At 40.6% G+C, this 15,087-nt stretch overlaps 2 protein-coding genes across 2 annotated transcripts; both read right to left on the bottom strand.

The window, feature by feature from the left end:
* Positions 1-185: 185 nt before the first annotated feature.
* LOC116291643 (excitatory amino acid transporter 3) lies at positions 186-5,849 on the bottom strand. Its single transcript, XM_031698830.2, has 7 exons — positions 4,840-5,849; positions 4,075-4,117; positions 2,896-3,239; positions 1,913-2,146; positions 1,495-1,689; positions 944-1,078; positions 186-659 (listed from the first exon to the last, which is right to left on the bottom strand). Exons 1-7 carry the CDS (start codon positions 5,352-5,354, stop codon positions 473-475), a joined length of 1,653 nt encoding a protein of 550 aa, XP_031554690.1. The 5' UTR covers positions 5,355-5,849; the 3' UTR covers positions 186-472.
* Positions 5,850-7,114: 1,265 nt separating this feature from the next.
* On the bottom strand, positions 7,115-15,049 carry LOC116291644 (N-acetylneuraminate lyase). The gene is made up of 12 exons (XM_031698831.1): positions 14,955-15,049; positions 14,452-14,498; positions 14,296-14,366; positions 13,532-13,619; positions 13,387-13,444; positions 11,915-11,990; positions 11,566-11,658; positions 9,924-10,069; positions 9,457-9,503; positions 7,989-8,073; positions 7,730-7,769; positions 7,115-7,297 (listed from the first exon to the last, which is right to left on the bottom strand). Exons 1-12 carry the CDS (start codon positions 14,967-14,969, stop codon positions 7,146-7,148), a joined length of 918 nt encoding a protein of 305 aa, XP_031554691.1. The 5' UTR covers positions 14,970-15,049; the 3' UTR covers positions 7,115-7,145.
* Between the last annotated feature and the right edge of the window lie 38 nt (positions 15,050-15,087).

The following is a 15,087-nucleotide window of genomic DNA, read 5'->3' as shown; positions in this document are numbered from 1 at the left end:
CGAACCGTCTCTAGCATTCTCCCCCCCCCCCCCCCCCCCCCATTCACAAACATACTCTATAATGATGCAGTCACAGTCACACAAATTCATGAACATTAGCTCCGGGGTGGCAATACTAGTCATATGCAGCTCGACCGATTGGCATTCTATCACGTGACTACCTACAGAAAACAGGAGATCCACAGTTACAGGTAAATCTCGTTTAATTTCCCAATATTACGTTACGTTATCCAATACAAAATTAATCTGATTGAAGTCATTTCTGAGTTAACATACATCATCCAATGTGATTGAAGCTAATGTGTCGTAGTAGATAATATCATCACCGTAGGTACGAAAGATAGTAGACTGACGTTTCGGACGTTAGTCCTTCGTCGGAGTAAATTGAAGCTAGTTGTTTTTACTCATGTTTTACGATCTGTTTCAGGCCAAGCATTTTATTCGAGTGTACATAGAACTGATACAGTCCTATTCAAAACACGCTCTCTTCATCGCCGTCTGAAGGAGAGCTATTATTATCCAAGGATTTCAGTTCTTCATCATCTTGTTTTTCAACATCCGGGGAAGCTTCCTTCTTCAGTTCATGCGTGGATAATTTCTCGACAATACCGCAGCCATAGGCGTCACCCATGATGTTCGGGAGACCACGGAATCGATCTCTGTTGGTAATAAATGTAAGGCATGAATGAATAGAGGAAGGGAGGGAGGGAGGGAGGGAGGGAGGGAGGGAGGGGAGAGATGACGGATGGATGGATGGATGGATGGAAGGAAGGAAGGATAGTTGGATGGATGGAGGGAGGGAGGAAGGGATGGATGGATGGAGGGATGGCTGGAAGGGATGGAGGGAGGGAGGGAGGGAGGGAGGGAGGGAGGGAGGGAGGGATGGATGGATAGATGAATGGATCGATGGAGGGATGGAACCCAAATCCCCAGCATCACTTACATAAACCAATCGACCGCGAAGATCAGACCAATATCATCTGGTGGAACATTGATGGCTTGACAGACAATCACCATGGTGATAAGACCTGCTGATGGAACAGCGGCGGCTCCAATTGCGGCAGCAGTGGCTGTGATGCTATCAAATGAGCCAAAAATCAGTGCTAGTAAGAGTGGTTCATATTAATGTCCTGAAAACGATCCGTCAAGTTTTAATTCGCCTACCATGTATGTAGTACCGAGTACGTACATGATGATCAAAGGAAGGCATGAATAGAGGGAAAGACGCAAGGAAGGAAGGAAGCAAGGAAGAAGGAAGAAGGAAGAAGGAAGAAGGAAGAAGGAAGAAGGAAGAAGGAAGAAGGAAGAAGGAAGAAGGAAGAAGGAAGAAGGAAGAAGGAAGAGGGAAGAAAGGAAGAAAGGAAGAAAGGAAGAAAGGAAAAAAGGAAACAAGCAAGAAAGGAAGCAAGCAAGCAAGCAAGCAAGCAAGCAAGCAAGCAAGCAAGCAAGCAAGCAAGAAGAGATAGATGGATGAACGTAAAGACAAACAACTACCTCGTCGTTATGATCTGTCCGATGCTAAGTGGTATGTTGTTTATTTGAGCAATCCATATCGCCCCTACGCCTTCATACAGAGCGGTACCATCCATGTTGACTGTAGCTCCAAGGGGTAACACGAACCTGGTGATGCGGGGATCAATACCAAGATTCTCTTCTGTACATCGAATTGTTGTTGGAAGAGTTGCAGCACTATGCAAACGGAGACGAAATAGAGTCAAAAGGTTATTTATTTATCCTTGAAAACATTAACTAACAAAATTGTACAAATTATTCCAAATTTTTGTAGTTCTATGGTCTACCGAGTTCTACTAAACTTACTAACTTGTGCCAATTTGTGGAATTTCTATGAAGCTGATTAGGGGAAAATTTGGACGAAAACTTGTGAAGAGGATGCGCACTCAGTACATCTTACCTGGAGGCTGTCCCCCAGACCGTGATGAGCGCGTCACGCATCTTAGCCATGAACTTAAACGGATTATTTCTTGTAAAGATAAAGTATACAAGAGGTAGCGTGACAAAGGTATGGAGGAGAATTCCAAGGATGGAGGTTAGCATGAACATTCCTAAGAGCTTCAAAGAAAATAAAATGTCGCCCATTCCTGCTACTTTGGAGGCAATAAGACTGCAGATTCCAATCGGCGAGTACCTGTGGAAGAAGTACCATATAAACATAGAGATATGGGAAGAATGAACGAGGAATGGATTTTCTTTATAAAAGTTCATTAATAATTGTATTATGGTCAGCGGTATACCAAGGAAGCGCATTGAGAGTATCACGTGATTGAAGTTTTAGGCCTGATGGGAAATACACAGTGGTGTGCAATGGTTGACGTGGATGCAATTAGTCATTCCGGGATTGAGGAAAAAACTGGATGGAATTGGCATTACAGTGCATTTTGGGACTTTTTGAGGTAACGAAATAGACGCCATCTTGGAAATATGTCCCTTAAAACAGCCCCACAATGCACTGCAATGCCAACTCGACCCAGTTTTTTTCCTCAGCCTCGCACTGGGCTGATTATGCTATGCTGCATGGATTGGTACACGTGTGTCCGAGTATAAAATATCGATCTGATATTCCCGAAATGCTACACAAACTGTAGCGAGGTATCCTTACTGCAAACTCCTAAAGCGTTTTCACGTGACGTCACAGCGGCCATGTTGGTGTACCAAAGCAATACATTTTCTATCCTCAGGGAATTGAACTCTATTTTTATGCGAAAACTGTACAGAAAGTTTCTATTGTTTAGTACACCAATATGGCTGCTTTTTCACGTGAGTGAAAACGCTCTATATGGAAGGAAAGAAAGAAAGGAAGAAAGAAAGACAGAAAGAGGGAGGAAGGGTGTGAGAGAGCAAGGGAGAGGGGTTGGTGGGGGTTGGAGAGAGACTTACCACATAACAAGTATCACCATTCTCATCACCACGTCATTCAGCGCCTCGAAGAATGTTTTCAACGGCAACCCCTTTTCCCCCATCTTGCTCAACATGGCTCCCATCACGATGGAGAACAGTACAAGCCCAAGCACATTCATTGAGCTTCCATGAACAGGTAAAGTTCCGTTTGGTATTTGATCATAAGCTTTTCTAACCATATGCTTGACCGTGACGATCTTGTGGGTGGCATTCACGTTGAATTCCGCTAGGATTCCATCAGTTGTATTGAGCTGAGTGGTACTTTCAACGGTCTTGTTGAAGACTCGATACTTGGCGGGTAGGTTGGCGTACCTCGTCTGCCTCTGGAATATCAATCAAACCGAACAACATAATGATGTACCGCTATCAAATACTGATTTTGAAGGTTTCTCAATCACTTAACGAAAGATTTTGATTCTAAAAATGCGTCTGAGTTGCTAATGATACAATCATATCATTGATTTTAGACACATTTTCTTCTAGTCAAGTTTTTTTCTACTTTTGGTCTTCCTTTTTTACCATTCTGATGTATTTTTTACAATGCAGGTTTCTCGCGCACTGATTGGCTATTTCTAATCATCAAAAAGTTGACAGACAGATAAGCTTTCCGTTGGTTGTTTTGATCACTAAGAACCAGAAATTTTTATCGTTTTTGTTATTGTAAAAAAAATTGACATCGGCTTTTATTTGACGATAAATTTCGCCATCACATTGTCAAAGTAGTATTACGATCCACACTCCTTTGACAATGTGATGACGCAATTTATCGTTAATAAGAGGACAGACAACTGACTTCAATTTTTTAAATCGATGTCTCTATGACTTTTATTACCCAGGCACGTACACTCCCTCACCCAAACACAGTGACAAAAGGGGGAAGGAAAAACTCGAGTTACGATTTTCGAGTTACACACTTTTGAAGTTACGCGCTCGGACACACCCATATTTTGGTGGCCACGCCCACTTTGACATCTGTCCGTAGCTCAATGACAAACAGCGTTGAAATCAAACTCGAGTTACGTAACTCGAACCCAAAAGATTGAACCTTATTTTCCGATTTACGCGCTATTTCCTCAATTCGATTCTAAAAGTGGACAAATACTCCCCCCCCCCCCCCCCCCCCAAAAAAAACATTCAAAAACATTCCCATGTACGTACCTGGTTGAAAGTAGCTTCAGCGATGTTGGGTGGGAACAAATTCCTAAACAAAGAAGAGACGAAAACAGAAAACATTAAAAATAACTGGAACGTATAAGTAGCACTGCATGAGTAGACATGCCTTTAGTACATGCGTGACTTTAATGATGATTCACTGCAGCCGATTAAAGTAACAGTTGAATGTAGTCTGTGCTCTTTCGGGCGTTCATTCAAATGTCAACCAAAAAGGGTGGATATGACGTCACATGCACCCCAAATATGGGCAGAATAGTTGTCACGAATATTCAAAAATTAGTTTTGGGCTTAGTATGATAGAAAAAGAGCTTGATTTATATAACTTGTTTATTTAGGGCTTACACTATGTGAACCATTCAGTACCCAACACCAACACCCCAACCCTTCCCGGCATTCCAAGTCCAAGGAACAGGAACCAAAATCAAATGGTAATCAGTAGTAATAGTAGTGGCAGTAGAGTGGTTTTAATTCACCCGCGAAGCAAAAGTTACTCACACGAGATGGTAAACAATAGAAAACAAAGGAGTTAGAGCTTAATAGTATTAAATACGCTAAAATGTATTTCACAGGTGTATGAAAATCACTCTAGTAGTAGTAGTAGTAGTAAATTTACAGTAAACGCAAAAATGTACTATAAGGGATTTAACTATTTGCATGAGTAAGTCAGTTGACCCGAAAAAACACTTCTGCTCGTTTATTAAACACAACATAAAAAGTAAGAAACAGTTGTACAATGGATATTTTTCAAACCTGATCAAGTCCAGAAAAGAATCCACATTGCGAAATTTCGGCACCTCTTTGACGATATCTGTGACAGGCTTCCCTCCTTCGCCAGGCTTAATACTCGTCACCAACACAATCCCAAGAACAACGGCCATGAAGGTCGTGCTTAGGTAATAGGTTATCGTGCGACGACCTATTTTGGCCGTTGCTTCTGCGTCTAAGGATGCAACAGCGGTTACGAGGCTGGCGACGATCAGAGGAAGGATTAACAATTTGAGCATGTTCATGAACAGCTCCCCCGGAAATCCAACCAACATTATAACTGTAGTTTTCTTTTCAATGTCGGTGATGTCGTTGACTGTTCCATTGATCAGGGCCCCAATAATAAAACCAATAACTACTCCAATCAGTATCAGAGTGAGCATGAGATCACTGCGGACACGGCGGAAGAAGGCACGCAAGCAAGAGGTGCAAAAATTCCCATTACCTTGTCTTCTCAAGAACCCCTTTTTGACTTTAGAGGCGGTTGAAGAATCGGCCATTCTGCTATAGAATACGACTAGTTGTAGTGCACTGCAGCGAGTGTTATGCTAATGTATGTAAGCAACGTGCTCATTGAAGCCTTGTTTTCAATTACGACGCAGTCGGGGTCAGATGCAGCTTAAGACGAAGTGAATACCAGAAAACCGAGCTGGATTCAGAGTAAAGTAGCGGGTAAGAAGGGGAATCGGAACGATCCTTTTGCTTGGCTTGTATATACGCTTATGGCGATTGGCTTTTACTTGCAATTTCACGCAAGAACTGCTTTCGACTCGATGAGGTTATGCTCACAGTCACGACTGAAAAATTTAAACTGATTGATCGTTCACTGAAGCACATAAAGAAACACATTTTTAAGAACCAAATTAAACCAAATAGATGTTTTATTCATTTACAGTATTTAATTTCAAATAAACATACAGGGATGTCAAAGGTATTCTACCTCAAAAAGCTGCTTCTGAAAAGTGCGAAAATTAATTCGTTTTTGTAGAACGCGGTTTCTACTTTTACTTCAGGAACTCCAATTAAAAACGCTCTCGACGAGCTTAATGCAGGTAAGCGACCGTGATGATATTCCTTTACTGTATTTGACGAGATTTGTTCAAAGTCATAAGCAATTTGCCTTATCTCTTTTGACACAACATCATTGACTTGCTGCGCTAAATCACAATCCGTTACTAACTGACTGAAAAAGGGCGGGAAAGGCGGAATGACTTCGGATGCTGTTCAAAGTCCTCTGAGCGAAGGCTAGTCTCCTACGCAGCCGTATTAGTTTCGTCACGCAACGCTTATTCCCTAAGTAGCGGCAACTACTTAGGGGAGTGAGTGTGGCGTGACGACGCTAATAGCGGCTGCGTAGGAGACTAAGCGAAGGCCAACTAAGGAAGAATTGAAGAACTTCTAAATGGCCTGTGCTATCGTCACAGAAAGACGAAAAGGGATCCCTTACTTCAAGCAGGGTTTACTAAGATTGAGAAGTGATTCCTGGGTGAATACGTCCATATATTGTCTATAATGGAATGTTCTGCTGAAGAGCGTATGTATTTTGGCCTTTTAATTTGGTATTAGACAGGATATACGATTCCCATCTTGGATATGGATAGATTCATTAGTGGTAAGCAGCGTTTTCACAGAAGTTTTAGACAGGGTTTTGACTTAGATTTTTTCTCAGTCGAAATCAGTGAACTCAAGAGGAAATCCGTAGAAATCCGTGATTTCAAGAGGAAAAGTGACAAGCCCTCCCGGGGGGGGGGGGGGGGGTACTACCACCCCAACTTGGGTAGGGGTGTGCCGCCAGGACCTCGAAACCCTGACCCTATCCCAGACCTAAAATTTTGATTTTACATACCCTACCCCAGACTAAAACTAAGAATTGTACACTCTATCACAGACTAAAAGACAGAAAAGACGGTTTTTCAACAGATTGCAATCAATTTTTACTAACATTTTTCATTGTTTTTGGTCGGCAGAAAGCGTAGCCTATTCTCCAGACAAAAACGACCAAATCGTTAACACTATCCCAGACTAAAATGATACCCTATCCCAGACAAAATGTCAAAAAATGATACCCTACCCCAGACCCAGAAGCCGAAAAACCATACCCTATAGGGCGGCACATACCCGTATAGCAAATATAGGGGAGTACCCCCCCCCCCCCCGGGCAAGCCCTCAGTCTTGAAAATTTTTCTCGATTTTGATTGGTTAACATCTTTCCAGTGATCAGTTAGATATTTCTTTCATAATTCATTAAGCGATCATTCCGTTAAAAGTATTTCGTCTTTTTTCAGGAACTCTTACTTACACCAGTCAAAGAAACCAATACCTTGCAAGTCCTTCTTCAAACTATCAACTTGATCCTCATCCAGGGGCATCACGGGAAGGCGCGGGTATCCCACGTCAAGACCTCGAAGTTTCATAATAGATTTTTGGACTCCGTTGTGGCCACCTATCGAAAATTAAATTGGGTGAATAAAATGAACTGTCTTTCGACCAATACGGCTCTCCTTGAAGTACAATGCTGGTGCACATTGCAGCATTGAGCGGCAAATCTGGATTTTTTTTTGAAAATTTGTCAAATTCGGCAAACGTTTTGGAAATTTGGGCGACTTTAGGCAATATTGGACGAGAAGAGGTCCCATACGTATGCATGGTAGGGATAGCCATAAGGGTTCTTTGTGGATTACAAGATGATTTTCGATAGGTGGGACCCAAGAAACGGTTGTCAGGAAACTCCAAAACGTTTTCTAAAATATTGTTGGGGAGGGAGGGGGGAAGGGGGGGAGGGGAGGGAGGGGTTTAGCACACTTGCTAAGTTATGCAGTTCATTAAAATCTCGATAAATTCTTAAAGAGGAAAGTTTCATTAGTTGTCTATTTACCATGTTTCTGCAAGACCTTAACCAGAGCCTGAGAACGATCCTAAGAGAAGAAGAATTGTGAAGTAATTTTAGTAGGTTTACACAAAGACACGACTTAAACCCCAAGCACAGGAGAGAACCAACAAACAACTCCACTCACATCCATATATAATGGCGAGTCCAGGCATCGATCCCATGACAACAGCATTGAGAGGTGGTGCATCATATAGCAACGCACACCACCTGTGCTACCCCCCCCCCCCCTTCCCCAAAGTCCTACCTGTTCTTGACGCGCCCTTTCCATGTCACAATTAGCGAAGGCCTCGACCATGCGATTATACGTGGGCCCCATATAGTTGTACGTCCTTAAATATAAATTAGGCTGTTAGGGATTGGGTTTCATTAGTCATTATTAGTCAGTTGCTATGAAACAGAATTTTAGAAATGACTTGTTCACATGAATAATGCTTTTCGTATATGATTCTGCAAGTCTAGCATGTTTAGTTTGAGACTGTTTTGACTTGGAGATCAACTACTTCATTTAAGTTTCCTGTTATACATACCTCTTTAAATTAACCTAAACATTCAAACCATCAAGGTTGAAATTTTATCCCCTTTAGGAAGTATCACAACTACAACATTTAGTTATATTTCTTTATGCATACTGTGACGGCACTATATTTCAAATGCCGCGACAGCGCGAGTTCGTTGAGTTAACGCAAAGGAATGAGAACGGAGAGTAACTTTACAAAACAATTTATTGAATCGCACGACTGAATAATTTTAACTAATACAACTTGAAATCGTAAATATCACACGCTAGGAAAATAAATATCACTAAGTAACCAATACCAATCACACATACTAAGCGATTAAATATAAGATATCACACTTCTAAATTAACTCACTATTTTGGTTACACTCCACACTCGGTAACAAGAGAAGAGGTGCACTCATACCTTATAAAGTTGTTGGAAGCGTACCAAGTTGTTGTAGCATTCGGGTTCCCGACTAACACACCAAACTAGCGTGGTAACTCTCCTTTTATAGTCCAAGGATCTTGAAGGACAGCTGCCAGTCTAGCTCAGTTTTATCTTAACAACCAGTATGTCGTGCACCCCCCTTACTTAGCCTAGTTGGTAACTATGCAGTGAGAAATCTTAGTTTTCTTACCACTTCGTAATGAAGTACATAAAAACGTACATACTCCTAAAAAGACTAACTCTTTGTTTACCATCTTATGAAAAGAAATCAAACTTTAACTCAATTTGGTACGGGAATAACTTAGTTAGAATTTCCGAAATGGTAAACAGAAAATATCGTAAACAAGTCATAACCTAAGCTAAAATATTAAAATGATATTTAAGGACAACCCAGATTTAAGCGTCTGTGGCAACCGCGTATCCAACAAAACTAACTAATTTCTAAAGAGATCGTAGGTTAATGAAGATTTAGCGCTAATGAGCACATGGCTAAACAATACGCGAACTAACCCGAATATTCCCGTGAGATCGTTACAATCGGAACCGATTTGTTAGCGCATCGTTTCAGCCATGCACAATCTATTGCTGCGGATTAACTCGTTATTCTTTGTAGTAAGAAAAGACTTCCTAAAGTTACTATAACTTTTATCCTGCTATTATGACCAACTGGGCTTGAATTTGACTTATTGACTAAATTGAATTAAATATTGAACGGTTGAGCTAATCATTAACTCGGCTAAAATTCTCTGTCGTCACAATACTTACGACCCGATAGCTGCATTGACTCCCAAAGCAACAGCACCAAGATATTGCTAAATAGTAAAATATTGCAGAAACATAAATGCAGCTGAGCTGCAATTAATTAAATAAGTTATTTACCGTCTTTAGTCGGTCCGGATAGGGAAAAACTGTATGTGCCCGAGGTATCGAATATGTGGGCTGAAGGCACGGTTTTCCACTATCTATTTCTTTATTTTTTCAGGGGCATTAAAAAAAAAATAAATAATAATAATTAAAAAAAAAAACAAACAAACAAATAAACGAACAAACCAGATGGCTTCTTGCTATCCATCAATGGTTCACCCTGGCTCCTAGTTGACTAAGTCAACATAGAAATACACAGTTATAGGCCCGGTTGTACGAAGCCTGGATAGCGCTATCCAACGGATTATTCCTTATCCGATAGATTATTTCATTCACCCTTCGTACAACCCGCGGGCCATGTTCTTTACCTCATCTTTTCCAAAGAGCATTTGAAATTTTCCACCATCCAACAAAAGGCATCTTCTTAGGTCCATTAAATTGGCTGATGAGAATTTGATGCCAGCCAATGTTGGTACTGATTTAGATGCAAGAGTAAGCAAGTCTTCCATGGAAACTATATCAAATATATTAGTTAATACCAAGGAAATATCCTAATTTTGCAATGGCATGCAATGATATATGCTGTCAAACTTTAGTCAAGTGTCGCCAAGTGGTAGCACACTTCTCGCCTTTGGGGTTCAGGTTTGATTTCTTAGCTTGAGTAGTATAGGTCGCACCGCACGGGCCGGATTTTTGCAGTGGATTTACTAATTTTGCGGTGGATTCGAATATATTTGCGGTGGATTTAATTAAGTTCTAATACGTCACGCATTACGTGTATCATATGCGGTGGATTTAATTATTTTCATTACTTATTACCATAAAATGACGGGTAGGTATTGTGAAGTTGCCATGACGACCAATTGACGCCATGGATTTATTGTTTGACAAGTTTGGACAAGTCTAATAGTTCTAGCTTATTATTTCATCCAGAGAAGAAATAGGAAAAGGAGGAGGAGATGAGGAGAGGAGGATTAGAGGAGAGGAGGGGAAGGAGGAGAGGAGGAGGAGGAGGAGAGGAGGAGGAGGAGGAGGAGGAGGAGGAGAGGAGGAGGAGGAGGAGGAGGAGGAGGAGGAGGAGAGGAGGAGGAGGAGGAGGAGGAGGAAGAGAGGAGGAGGAGAGGAGGAGGAGAGGAGGAGGAGAGGAGGAGGAGGAGGAGGAGGAGGAGGAGGAGGAGGAGGAGGAGAGGAGGAGGAGGAGGAGGAGGAGGAGTAATAAGTAATAAAAATAATTAAATCCACCGCATATGATACACGTAATGTGTGATGTATTAGAACTTAATTAAATCCACCGCAAATATACTCGAATCCACCGCAAAATTAGTAAATCCACTGCAAAAATCCGGCCCTTGCGGTGCGACCTATACTACTAGCTTGGCATCACATGTGAGTAGAGTCTGTTAGATCTAGTCTCTCCCACGGGAGGGTGGGGGGGGGGGGGGTACTCCCCTATATTTGCTATACGGGTATGTGCCGCCCTATAGGGTATGGTTTTTCGGCTTTTGGGTCTGGGGTAGGGTATCATTTTTTGACATTTTGTCTGGGATAGGGTATCATTTTAGTCTGGGATAGAGTTAACGATTTGGTCGTTTTTGTCTGGCGAATAGGCTACGGTTTCTGCCGGCACAAAAACAATAAAAACGTTAGTAAATATTGATTACAATCTGTTGAAAAACCATCTTTTCCGTCTTTTAGTCTGGGATAGGGTGTACGATTCTTAGTTTTAGTCTGGGGTAGGGTACGTAAAATCAAAATTTTAGGTCTGGGATAGGGTCAGGGTTTTGAGAACCTGGCGGCACACCCCTACCCAAGTTGGGGTGGTAGTACACCCCTGGGGTCTCTCCCTTGATCGAACGGTTTTTCTCCAGTTTCTTAGGCTTTCAGCCTCCCAAAATCTTAAACAAACTAAATTGTTCGACTTTGATCAACCCAGAGGTTGTTTTAAAGAATTGATAAAATTTGAAAGTTTTCCGAAAAAATTAAAAAAAAAATAAAAAAGCTTTTACTTACAATTAACACTTGTAATCTCTGGTATATGATAATAAAGAATTGGAGTTTTAGGAGCAGCTATTGAAATTTGCCTCATGTACTCAGTAAAAGAATCTATAAGAAGAAACCACAAATAGCTCAATCAAGGGTGACTATATATATTGTACTATTTTATACTGTACTCTCTTTTCAAGTTATCTGTCTGTCACACTTGCTAACTTTGCAGTAGCCACATTTGCTTATATTGAGTGCCTATTTTTAACTTATGCTAACCCCCTTGACTAAATGAGTTTTTTAAATCATGGAACACAGGGGTATTTTATAAATTCAAAAGTCAGGTTGATGTTATGGGAATGTTACAATCACTCACTTATAGTTGCAGGTCTCGGAAACAATGGTGGTAAGACTCCTATGGCATGTGCTCCCATACTCTCTGCATGTTTGGCCTGCATGGGTATTAAAAATTGAGTTAAAGCCTGATTCTTATCACACAAACATCCATAGAGACCTATGATGTTAGAAAAGCATGTGGAGTATACACCCTTACAATGAGTCCAGAGAGGAATATTTTTCGTGGGGGACGAAGCAATTTATTGTTTTTGCATAAGAAAAGATGGCCTATTGTTTTGTCTCCCAGAATGATTCCTCTAGAAAATCAATGCAAGGGGTGAATAGTATGTATACATCCTGGATATTTATGCCCTGGGGGGGGGGGGGGGGGGGTACGGGAGAACTCTCATATATGGACTATACGGGGATGATCCACTGAACAGGGCATGGTTTTTCGAGCTTCTTGTCATAAACAGGGTATGCAATTTCACTCAAGTTCCAAGTTCTTCCTGAGTTTCCTGTCATATTCAGGGTATCTACTTTCGTATTGACCGAAACTGGTTATTATGGTTGTAAAAAAAATGATACGTGAGATGACTTGATAATTGAAACAGGAACTCAGTGCAATTAATTATATCTTTTATCATAAACAGGATCCACAAATTTGAGTTTTTTTATCATATACAAAGTACTCCTTTCAGAATCCCAGCGGAACACCCCTACCCAAATTCTGGTGGACAACCCCCCCCCCCCCCCCCCAGGTATTTATGGTAGGGTCTTATTCATGGACCCTGGGACTCATGACATCAGGGATGGGCTATAGTATAGTACATAATACTATATACATACATTCTCTGTATTAATAGGAAGGTCTTCTTATCTATGGACCAAGGGTATCAGGGAAATGGGGTGGGGGAATGGATATATTATTCACACCCATATAGACCCCCAACATCAGGGATTAGGGTGGAGTATAGCACACAGTACATCCTAAACACTTGCTCATTGCAAGGTTTTGTGCACCCATGGAAAGATGGTAGTAAAATGGGTTACTGGGCATATTGGTACACACATCCATAGGGACTCATAACAAACCTTTTCTGAGATGGCAAAAATGGTGCATTGTGGTCTAGCTTGAGTACTTTAATGTCTTTTGTCCATCATGGTGTTGTTTGTACCCAAGCTAGACCAATGTTTATCAAACCAGAAACTGGCCCATGACAGGAAAAAGGATGGAATAAAGCGTAAATATCATGATTTCTGGGGATTCATTGAATAGATCCCTTTCAGGATATTCCCAATGCAGACCAATTCAGAGGACAAAACAATACAAATTTACTCCATGAGAGTTCATTGAAATTCATTGTTTGCTGAAACCAGTCTATTCAAGCCTTGTTTTTGAACCCAGGGTATGAAGTGAGGCATGGTAGAGTGCACTATAGAAGTCCTTGGAGGAGGAATAAGGTGTTATTTGGTGGATATAGGTTTTTACTTAACATGTTGGTACTTAACCAGTTCAATTGTGTCCCTAAGATTTGTAGCACCAACTTGTATAATGATGTGCTTCAGCCTTTTTTAACAAAAATGAAAAAATATAATTAGAATAGGTATTACATTCTACATTGTGAGAAATGAGAATAATTAAAGATGGACATACTTTCCATTTCCCACTTTCATCCACTTTTCAGCTAATTCCTTTCTCTCTTGTACAGTCATGCTAAGCCCTTCACCAGTTGCTCCTGCCACTGACAAAAAATGAAAAAAACACAATTTAGGCTGCGTTCATTATGTATGGCAGAGGGGGAAAGGGGGGCCCAGGTGAAATTGAGAAGGGATCGGGAAAATTTTGGTAGGAAAAAGGGGGGATGGGAAAATTTTATCAGAAAAATGAGGGGGGGGGGGGGAATGCACAATTTTTGGAAGAAGCTACAAGCCTTGCTTAGGGGGGATTGTATTTTTTTGCATGACTTTAAAGGGGGATGTTAAGAATTATTCTGGACATTTCAAATTTTCACCTGCCCCCTCCCCCCCCCCCCATCTCTGATACATTATGAACGCAGCCTTAGTATTAAGAATCCTGGTCATGTCAGTCTATCTTGTTTGGTGGAGATTTTGATTCCCCCTTTTTCCCTTCCCCCTCCTTATAATACTGTAGCAGGGACCGCGGAGCCGGGGGACTGTCTTGCACCAAGTCTTATACTATCTTTTTATAGCTATTTTTCTTTTTTCAATATGCTTGCTTTTTATATGCCAGCCCCCCCTACTTTTCAATATGCTCAACAGTCCCTGTGTAGTGCAGTCAAATGCAGTAAATCACTGAATCAGAAAATTAAGTCCTGACTATAATCTGGACTACAAATATTAGAATATCACATAATGAAAATTTATTAACACTCATCCAGTACAATACCATACACTTACCAAAAATGCCAAATATGTCTTCATCAAGTAAAAAATTAATATATTCATCAATTACATCCAAGTTCAGCTCACTGCCAGTAACAAACGAGAATGACAAGAATGCAAGGTAATTTTATGTTATATTTATGGAATTGAAAGGAAGGTTAAAAGTCTTACCCATTCTCGTCAAATGGTGTGAATGTAGCAGCAATCAACCCACTAAACTGAAATGGGCCAAAAACTATTATTAAAAATTAGATCTAAAATTGCATACTGGTGTATGTCAATATATATCCCTCTAACTTGGGCATAATGTTAACGTTCAATACCTCTTTAACTTGGTCATGTTTAATTTATTTCAAACCATGTGTCATTCTCTTGAGAATAAGATTCTTTGTGTTTGAGTTCTTCGTGTCTTCTCATGCAAAACCATCACACAAAGAAAATATACTCTAGGAAATGACAATGTGATCTGAAATGGGAAAACATGACGTTCCAGCTAAATATGTCTATTTATGCACAAATTAAGCTTATGTCAAGCCAAATTTCCAAAAACAACAAAAAATGTTACTGTTTCTCATTATTGTGGGGCTTATTAGGGTGTCCTGTAATTTTATGCATAAATTATAACATTTTGATTCATCTTTTACCAATAACTATATATACTAGACTAAACTTACTTTGTGTGCATTCATCTTCAAATTTTTCCTGAGGTAAAAAAAATAAAAGCAGCAGAAGCAGCAGCTAGAAAAAATCTTGCGGAAAATTTGGCGGAGCGATGTCCCCAGAGTATTCGGGATGTTGTCGTTTGTC

This window comes from Actinia tenebrosa, unplaced genomic scaffold, assembly GCF_029948245.1.
Source record: "Actinia tenebrosa isolate PJP-AT-01 unplaced genomic scaffold, QUT_ActTen_1.0 PGA_scaffold0__85_contigs__length_37466705, whole genome shotgun sequence".
Taxonomy (NCBI): Eukaryota; Metazoa; Cnidaria; class Anthozoa; order Actiniaria; family Actiniidae; genus Actinia; species Actinia tenebrosa.
This window is presented reverse-complemented; position numbering and strand designations above follow the sequence as displayed.